The sequence below is a fragment of the Lipophrys pholis genome (genome assembly GCF_963383615.2).
Source record: "Lipophrys pholis genome assembly, chromosome: 5".
NCBI lineage: Eukaryota > Metazoa > Chordata > Actinopteri > Blenniiformes > Blenniidae > Lipophrys > Lipophrys pholis.
Genome location: NC_137628.1, coordinates 31,807,267 through 31,817,851, shown reverse-complemented (window position 1 = coordinate 31,817,851; position 10,585 = coordinate 31,807,267). Strand labels below are relative to the sequence as shown.

General features: G+C 41.0%; 1 protein-coding gene across 1 annotated transcript; it reads right to left on the bottom strand.

Annotated features, from left to right (window-relative positions):
* Nucleotides 1-423: 423 nt before the first annotated feature.
* Nucleotides 424-1,569, bottom strand: LOC308110341 (N-acetyllactosaminide beta-1,3-N-acetylglucosaminyltransferase 2-like; the record flags this gene model as incomplete). The annotated part of the gene is made up of 1 exon (XM_080464581.1): nt 424-1,569. One exon carries the CDS (start codon nt 1,567-1,569, stop codon nt 424-426), a length of 1,146 nt encoding a protein of 381 aa, XP_080320707.1.
* Between the last annotated feature and the right edge of the window lie 9,016 nt (nt 1,570-10,585).

Below are 10,585 nucleotides of genomic sequence, written 5' to 3'. Positions count from 1 at the left end.
GAGAAACTCTGGTATAAAGTTTATAAGTCTTTATTAAGTATAAATGTGAACTTTCTCTGACTTGGTTTCAACTCAGCTTCCAGCTTTGAAAATGAAAAAAACTAATAAACACGGCATTGATCCCTGAGGAGACTCACAAACATGCACCTTTTACATGGGTTCTAATAGCACAATTAGGATTCAGCGTTTAGTATTTACTGAAGTGTGGGAGCAGCTTCATCCCATGTAAACAGTTTTTATAACATTTATTAATCAGAAATCTTATATTTTATTAGCAAACAAGCAGCCAATTAAAACCAATGAGTGCGGCTAACGGGAGACACTGATAAATAGTTTATATAACCTGACTGTAAATAAAATAACTTTAATCTGCTAATAATGACACACTACACACGATACACCAACTACTTCCGAGACAGGAGTTTACTGACAGTCCAGCTGTGGTTTGGTGACGTACGGCCAAATCTTCATCATCTCCTGGGGCGTCCGGCTGTGAACCAGCATCAGGTTCCTGTGAACGCAGGGGTTCCACCTGTACTTCTCCTCGATGCCAAAAGTCCTGAAGCCGCTGTGCTTCTCCGGTACCAGTCCCAGTTTCCTCAGACACATTCCCGTATAGACGTCATCGATCGGATACAAGGCCACGAGCTCAGACACGTTGTAAAGCCGTAATGCTAACTGCCCCGAGTACAGGAATCCGCCTCCGCCAGCGTAGGGTGGGTACTGCCCTACAAATACACTCTCAGGGATAAAGTACTTGAGTTTGCGGTCTCTGTGTGGACCTGCGTCACTGATAACATCACCTATGAATAAATCCTGAGTCTCCACCTCCGACAAACCTTTCAGATATTCAATAACCCGCCGGGTGTTGACGAAGACGTCATCATCGCCCTTGAGAACGTACCGAGCTTGAGGACAGTACTTGGTAAACCATTTATGGAACAGGACTTCTTTGAGGGTGAGGTTGAAGAAGGTGTCCCTGTAGTCCCACTGGAGTAGATCTTTGTGAGTCTTGGCCTCATGACCCAGGACTCCCCGCAAGTCTGGGAAGTGATCTGATGACTCGGCGGTTCCCAGGAGAAACACCGTCGCCACGGTTCGGTTACAGACGACGCCTGCTCGGCCCCAGGTCTCACGGATGGCCTGCCGCCGCTCGAAATGTGGGAGGAGTGACTTGACTGCCAGCAGCAGGAAGGGTTTCCCGGCACACGCACGGGGCTGATTCACGAGCAGGGGGTAAGTCCTGCAGCGCATGTGCAACAGAAAGTCTCGAAACTGCTGTGGTAAGGAATTGTAGTCTGCGACCTGTGAGGGGACCCTGTGGTCTGGTTGGCAGAGGTTGGACGGCCCCAGGTCTTCCAGCCAGTGCGACAGCGCTTTGAGGGAGCTGCTGATGAGAGGGTTATTATTGAAGTCGAGACGCTGCTGCTCCTTGTTCCAGAACGAATCACTGAATCTCTGCTTCTGCCAAAACCTCTTGGATGGTAGTCGAATCCTCTGCCGACCCCGGTTGTCACGTCCAAGATTCCAGGAGAAGCTGATCAACAGGCAGATGAAGAGGCTGAGCATCAGTATGTAAAAAACCCTGGTTTTCCTGCGGGTCGTCGGCAGGTCGGCTCCATTCTGCACCGGCACAAAAGACAGAGGAGATTTTAAAATCACACAGAAGGAATCAACTGAAGGTATTTGTTTAGTGGTTTACTCACGACAAAGCCGGGATATAAAGGAACATTTGGGAACATGAAGACGGTGATTTGTGACGGCAGCCTGAAGTTAAGAGGGACTTTCCTTTTGTCCCGGTTGGTTTTCCAGCTCAGATTATCGTCCTGCACAGGACCAACATGTTGTCCTCAAGCACGGCTTCTCTCCACAATGTTCATCATGAAGAATCCTTTTACTCTCCCTTCAGCAGTAACTGACAGGAATCACATGCTTCTTATTCTGGAGAGCACATGACATCAGTTTGCAGCAGAGACGAGTTTCACAACATGACGTCCAACAAAGGAAAGACTTTTCACTCAGAACATTCAGACCTGGATGTCCCACTTGATGTCAACACAATGTCCTCCAAGCGTCAATGAATGTGTTCAATTTTAAATCAAAATTATTGTTTTCAACAACCTTTTGTTTGAATTTTGTTTGATCCAGATAACACATGTGGAGGATAAGAAAGTCAAAAGTGACAATAATCGATTAGATCCAGCAGACAAATGATCCATCATCAGATTCAGATCGGAGGTATGCCGGTTAATCTCTCTTCTCATCTGGGTTGCTACAGATTGTGGTGCTGCTGTATTATTATTAGTGCAGTCAAAAATAACGCGTTAATTTAATTAATTGATTTGAAAGGTTTAACTCGTTAAAACTCATTAAATGTAACGTAATTAACGCAGTTTGGTTTGGTTTACTTCCGTTTTTGTTTTTGTACTCCCTTACCAGAGCCACAGCACTGTGACTACACTGAGCCTTCCCTCTGTCTCTGGCTCGCCTGTGTACTTTGTGTTTGTGTGCGTGTGCCGGTGTGCTGCAGTGTGCTGCAGTGTGCTCTGGGCAGTGGGCTGCAGTGTGCTCTGGGCAGTGGGCCGTCTCTCTCTCTGGGTGTTACTTTCTCTCTCTGTGTCTCTCGTGTGTGGATAACACAGTATATTGCTGCCACTTTCTTCATGTAATGAGTTTACAACTTTGTTTCTCAAAATATTATAATTATCAAGGTGGTGGACCTGCACGCTGACAAAACCCAGACTTATAATAGATGTTAATTTATTCATGCTTTTATTATTTTGCTGATCTTGGAGAGAAACAGTTTCACGCAAAGCTAAAAGGACGTTATAGAGGTAGATATCAGGTAGATATCAGGTAGATGGCAGGTGAGGCAGTGCCTCACCTGCCATCATGGAAAGAAAAAAAATGTAAAAAGAAAAAAAAAAAATTAAATTGTTATATGTATCCAGTGATTATACTATAAAGTTATTTTCCATTTAACTTCACCAGTTTTAGATTATTTTTATTCAAAATCGCTGAATTTTCACATTTACCGTTCAAATACTGAGAAGAGACTTGCGGTGAGGCAGCAGCCAGCTGAGCCTCACCATGGATTGCGCAATGACTCGGCTAACTGCTGGCCTGCTGTGCAGTGAGACCGTATTGCTATTTCTCTGTATGTCGCTATTAAAATGTTCAAACACTTTTGCTATATGAATTATATTATAAATTTCCATAGTTTAGTTAACTGAGGTATATAATGTACAGTGTATTTTGTCAACAACTGTATGTGTGTAACGTGTTTCTTGTGCTGAGCAATCATAAAACGGCTGCGAAGACGCACTGGGTGAGGCACGCAGTTCTCCTGCCTCATGGTAGAGGGCGCTAGTGATCCCAGGGATCCTTCTTGCGACTCCTCGGCTGCAGAATAAGTGACAACAAGCTACAGTTAGCAAGTCAAGTGCAGCGGCAGCGATCGTTTATTTTTTCCTCTCGACTTCATTTATAAGTAAAGGTAAGACCATAATAACGTTTTTTTTTATTAATTGTGCTTTTTTGTGTGCTACAGTTTGTATGTGTAAAGAATGCTGGTATGAGCTTTTAAACAGAACCCGTTAACTGCTGCCAATCAAATGGTGAATAAGATACTCTTTAGGGTTCATATGTTTGTAAATCTGACTGTGATGAAGTCAGTGCCTCACCAGCCATGAACCTCACCGCACGTCACTGGTGCCAACATACGTCCTCGGGATAACACACTCAAACAGGAGCATGACGATAACCACCAAAGACACTGGCACGAACAGAGACTCAGCCTCCATCCCTCCCCTCTCCTGTGTTCCTGTGCCCCAGAGATCCAAGAACAGAGACACAGAGTTTTTTCAAATCTCCACTGTGGTCGGAGTTTTCAGAAATCCTGGTTTGTGGTTACTCAGAGCTTCATTTATGTGTAAATACAATGCCCAAATGCAGAGAAATAGCACCACTTTGTAAATACCAGTGTATGCGTAAACGTGGCTTGGACACCAGCAGTTTGCATGTGAACTTATTGGATTAATAATGAGTGTATATCAGTACTTTTTGAATATTTATTGTGAGGCTTGTATTTATTCAATTTTTTACAGAATTTAACTTATTTATCTGAATTGTGTATATCAGTATTTTTTAGATATTTATTGTGTCCAGGTTCAGCCTGCAGGGTTTAGGGTTCATCGTCAGTGTAATCATGTGGACGGTGTGGACAGTAGAATCATGTGGACGGTGTGGACAGTAGAATCATGTGGACGGTGTGGACAGTAGAATCATGTGGACGGTGTGGACAGTAGAATCATGTGTCCCAGCAGAGGTTGTCCGATCCAGCCTCTCTGCATGTTTCCTCAGTTCTTCCTCATGTGTTCATACGTGGCTGTTAGGTCTTTATTGATGTCAAACATTAAAGGAGACATATCATGCTTTTAAATCCTTCCTTTTTACATATAAATCATACAGTTGTGGTCTATATAAAGCGAAACTGCAATGCTTGGGTCTGAATTCCTCATTAGAGCTCCACAGGTCCCTTTTCAACCCCTTTTCTGATGCGCTTCTGAGAGCAACTCGTTTTGGGGCGGTCTCTTCAAATGCAAATGAGACACTTCATACCCCGCCTCCTCTCCAGGTTGCAGAGGTGACACTCGGTTCAACGCCACCCTGTTCGGCCATCTTTGTAGTTTGATAGAACAGATACAATTATCTAGCGGCGCAGAAACTTTATATTCACACATTATTTACAAAATGTCAACAAGGGAAGATTTGTCCATCCAGCCATACATGTTGGAGCCAGAGTCGGACCCGGCGGAGCGAGATGAAAATGACCATGATGCACCTTCAGAACAACGTCTTCATATGGATGTAACGCAATGGTGTGTTACTATATTTACACTAACTTCTCCATCCATGCCCACTACTACAATACTGCCTGTATTACAACGACTATTTAACACAGAAGTTACATTATAATCTAAAACGAGCACACAGCGCTAACATATGAAGACGGTGCAACTGCTAATGCTAACAAAACAATGACAGGGACGTCTTATCATCACACTTTCTAGCGTTATATACAGCTTACCGAAGTGCTCTGTTCGTCGTCTCCATAGATAGAAGGAACTGACCGCTCAATCAGACCAAGTCTTTCGGCAAATCCTTCTTTATACTGGCGGAGGTTGCTGAAGCAGTCGTCCTTAAAGTGATTCGCGCACACAAAAATGACCTTACCCACAGATGTGGGTACATTTCTGTGAAAAATAAAACTCAACCAGGCACTTCGAAAAGGTTCTGATGCTGGGAGACGGTGTAACGAAGCTTGTGGGTTACTACATCCAACAACCGAACATTTCCACTTATCCTCTCGTAACTTCGGCACCCTTAGGTTGGACTACAAAATCGCAGCGAGAAACAAAAATGGCGGATTGCTCGAAGTGTCGATGTCCTAATTTGGCAGTTCCGCTGCGAATACTGTGACGTCATTGTTCAAAAAACGTAATAGAGAATAGAAAAATCGAAACCGATCGCAAAATATGACCAAAACAGAATATAAAGATATCAACGGAGCACCTGAAGAGACTACTTTGAACTTTTCTGTACTTCTAAACACTCTAAATGTACAACAACATGCATTTAAGGGCTAAAAAAGTGGATTTAGCATGATATGTCCCCTTTAAGAGGTGTGTTGTTAAAGAATTTGGAACCACTAACTTGTAATAGCAGCTGATGTTCAGGACCAGCATGTTATGTATGTAGGGAAGACTTTAACAACTGAACTGTAAATACTTACAGTACTTTGTGACTGGCCTGCAATGCATAAAGTTATCATGTTCGCCTGCTGTTAGTGGGTAATGTTACTGAGTGTGGAGAAGGGGGCGGGTCAGGTGAACGTGCAGACCATAGTGCAGACTGCGTGCGTGAGGAGCGGCTGGTTCAGTTTAATAAAGAAGCGGCTTTACAGACATGAAACTCGTCCTGCAGGACACCACAATAGTAACGCACAGTGACTTGGAGAAGTAACTTTAACCTGGCGACTGGTTTAGAAATAGCAACGCGTTCGATTACTCGTAACTGAAAAAGTAGTCACATGGAAATGACTAATTTACTGAAGAGTTTTAGGGCCACTGCAAAAAAATTCGGAGGCTAAAAAAAACAAAAAACCCTTCATGCGCTTCAGAAAAAGTCAAAAATCAAAATCGAGATTTATTTTTTTCACGGTGGAAAAAAAAGTCTGTCCATCCACATTCCAGCGCGTGTGACTGCTTCCTCAAGAAGGACATCAGGCGGTTTAATGAAGTGATGAAAAGATGCTTCAGGACAGAATTTAGCTCATAAACAACATAAACATAAACTCCACGTGAAAAACAAAAATCTCGACTTTGATTTTTTACTTTTTCTGAAGAACATGAAGCTTCTTTTTTTTTTTCAGCCTCCAAATTTTGTTTTTCTTCAGTGGCCCTAAAACTCTTCCGTACTAATTAAAAGTGTTTGGCATCGCTGTATTATTATGTTTATATTATATTGTTATTGTTAGTATTGTTATATATTACATATTATTATATAACAATGAAATTTTGCAAAGCACAGGTTTGGATCAGGATGTGAGAAGTGCAGAAATGAACATTAAAGCACCAGAAGTGAAAGTTCAGATAAAAGTAAACGAATCACTGAGATATTCCATTTTAATCACAGACCAGGGTTTTCTCATATCAACGTGTTTCAGTTTATTTAAAGTAAACATGTTCAAATTAAAAATATTTTTACACTTTACAAAGATTTGGGATGGCCAGGAACCTCGTTGGGCCAACCACCTGGAAGGCAGCTATGCTTACCACTATACCACCATCACCTGACGGTGAATGCTGCCGCCAATGTGGGTCCAAGACACATGATCAGAGGGAATAGAGACGGGTGTTACATTGATATCGTGAAATAAGTTTATTTTTACCTACTTCAGACCCTCCTTTACGAATCTTCTCTTTATCTTAACAGGGTTTAAAGTCTCAAATCACCACCGTGTTAAACACATTGAAGTTCCATCTCTGTCCAGCAGAGCGAGCTCTCACTGTGTCACGGTGCCAGGACTGAGCATGCGCAGTAGCATCCTCAGGCTGCGAGAGCGCTCAGGCAATTAAACCACGTTTTACAGGAAGAAAACGTTTCACGGCTTAATCTCGAAGATGTAGAATATAGTACCATGCCTATTAGTATTAGATACTCTTGTAAATATTGTATTTGGGAGTCAATTTCTGAAACAAAAACTTCAGGATATGAATTAAAACTGCATCTTATATATAATATATAATATATAATATATAATATATAATATATAATATATAATATATGATATATAATATATAATATAAATATAATAATATAATTATAATAATATAATATAAATATAATAATAAATATAATATAAACATAAAACTGCATCTTATCTAACGTGGGGAAAAGCCTTCTAACGGGGTTGTAAATACATTGTGTTAAATTAACTTCCCAAACATCCACTAGTGTCTACTGCTCGATCTGAGATCTGTAACCTTTATCACCAAAGAAAGCCATTTTTCACTAAATTAAGTTGTGAAAAAACATAGTATAACATTAATGTCATGAGACGGAACTGAGGCTCAAGCGCAGACAGCAAATCAGGAGACACAAAATTCAGTTCACTGATTTATTTGAACAAACAAACTGGAGTCAACAAAAACTACCAGAGCCCCTAGCGGGATGGTGGGCCAACTAACAGTGAAAAGAAGCTACCAAGGCAAAAACTAATACTAAGAAGTAAACAGAAAACGATCAGGAAACTCCTGACGGAAAAGCTACTAGAAAAGGTAAATACAACGAAGTGGACTCAGGGGGGCTAAACTAACTGCGTAAAACATCAGGTACAAACGATCGCAGCCAAAGAGGACGGGCGGAGGAGTCTGGCACAGGAGTGGGGAGAATCGGCTGAAGAGTGGGAAGAGTAGAGGGGATCGTAGTTCTAGGCAGGCAGGAGGCAGACAGGAATCCAGTGACGCAGAGGGTCCGTGTACCTTCCGGCCATTCGATTTTCGTTTTGATGTCGGAGAACGAAAAACCGGAAACCATCCGATTTTCGTTTTTCGATTTGATATCGGGAAACGAAAAACGGGAGACAGCTCGTCTCCCGTTTTTCGTTTTACAATTGAAAATCGAAAAATGGAAATCGGACGGTTTCCCGTTTCCCAATATGCGTTTCTTTAACAAAAATCGGGAAATAAAATACGACCGTAATTCTTTATTTCTAGTTTGATTTGCCGGAAAACCTGGAAGTCGACCCTCTTCTTCGCTTGATGAGAGTAAACAACGGCGCATCGTGTTGCTGCCCTCTTCAGGCTGTCTGTGTGAGCTTCGAACTCGCCCACCAGTTGATTTAGAAGTTTATCTGGCTGCTGCAGTTTAAATTAAAAAATTAATAAAAAATACACACGGTGCAAATAGATTGACTTTAGATGGGCTAGGATTTATTAAGCGTACCCCTACTCCTTTTCACGCACGTTAGCTTTTCTACTACAATCTATGTTTTTTCCCTTTTGTGTTTGAAATTAAACAAAAAATGACTAAATAAAACCTTACTTTTGTTATGTTATTTGAAATAGCATGGAATAAATTTAGCATTATTTCATATCCCAGGTGTTGTTTAAATGTTTTTTTTTAATTTCATTTAATTCATGAACAAACCTTGTCTTAATATTTAATATAAAAAAAAGATTTAAATACAAAATGGAAATCCCACCTTTTCTCAACTAACTTTATTGAAAGAGCAAATTCCCTCATTAAGAATGAATATTTTGTTAAAATCACATGTTGCACTTTTTTCCTTTGCTTTTTCATTCACTGCTGAGCCGGATGAGGAGCTGCAGAGCCTCCAGACGTAGGGTCGGACGTAGGGTCGGCACTCGGTGGCAGTAAGGACTCAAACTGGCTGATGCCAAAGCTGGTGACCTGGCAGGCAAGGCTTGAGACAAAGAACCTGGCAACCCCATCTTGTAGACTGAGGAACTCTTGATCCAGCAAATGAGTCAGGCAGCCCTTTATTTTATAGTTGATATTCATCTACAAAGTTGTCAGGAGAATTTCCTAGTAAAAACCTCAGGGAGACAGAATACACAAAGTTTTAGACCATTTTATTCCATTATTCTTGAAAGAAGAGAATGTCACAGTACAACCTTTCCAATAAACAAATAGGACATGCAAACATGAGAATTACATTTTGTTGGAGCTCAGTTGAATATAATTCCAATTTTAGTTCAACGGACTTAATGGCTCACAGTAAGAAAAACATACAATCCTCCCCCCAACTCCTTTCAATGTGATGGTTCTGAAAGTAAAGAAAAGGGATTTGCATATCACAAATAACCTCTGAGTGCATGTAAACAACAACAAAAGATTTAAATGCATGATAAAGTAAAACATAATTTTATTTAACAAAACCATTCCTGCAAAGCAACATCGGGATTTAATCATCAGAATATTAATTATCAGAGCACGTCAATTTCACAAAGTACCGCTCAGAAAAAGTAGAGCAACAAAGAAAACCTACCGATTTTGATGCCGTCTGCAGAAAATGTGTTTTGTGGTGTTGAATCTCTTGTAAAGCTGCTCCTGTCCTTTCACTGGCACGTCTTCATCCTGTCATCATCTCAACCATCAATTAAAGCAACACATAAATCAGTAAGATGATGAAAATGACACATAACTGCATACAGAGCTGCATCAGGTAGTTAATAGTAATAGTATCAAGAAGAACAACACTAATAATACATTTTTATATTTTATTATTATATTTTAACCAAAATACAAAACGGTATCATTTGTTTTTTAGAATGTGTAAATATTATAGTGTAATTACAAATTAACCCTGCTGAATCTCACATTTATAATCATTATTTAGTTTTTAATTTGGATTTTTCTCTCCTGAGAAATATTTCATTTAATGTGATGACTGAGCTCTGAGGACAATCTGCAAGTGTGCTGCTTCTGACAGTAGGGGGCGCTGTGAGACTGCAGTCAAATCAATGAAAAGACGCGATTTTAATGATGTAATGTATATCATAAATTAATCTCGTACAACGCTGCTCACCTCAGCAGCAGCTGAAGCAGTTTCAGCTTGGAGGTGATGCTCCATCATGTAGGTGGAGAAGCCTGGCTCTGGTGGAGCTCCATGTAGGTGGAGAAGCCTGGCTCTGGAGGAGCTCCATGTAGGTGGAGAAGCCTGGCTCTGGTGGAGATCCATCTTCAAACATTCCTCCCTGAAACTCTCCTTTCACCCGTAGTCATGCCGTTGGGGTCCGTGTCCACTATTACATTGGCGCAACCGTCCAAAGACATTTTTTAAAGTTTTTAATCATTAAATTTATACAAGAATATCACCGAGGGGAAAGCCAGACGAGTCTGGATGGTGAAGCAGCGGCAGCAACAGACGAAGAAGAGGGTCGACTTCCGGGTTTTCCGGCAAATCAAAATAGAAATAAAGAATTACGGTCGTATTTTATTTCCCGATTTTTTTTTAAGAAACGCATATTGGGAAACGGGAAACCATCCGATTTTCGTT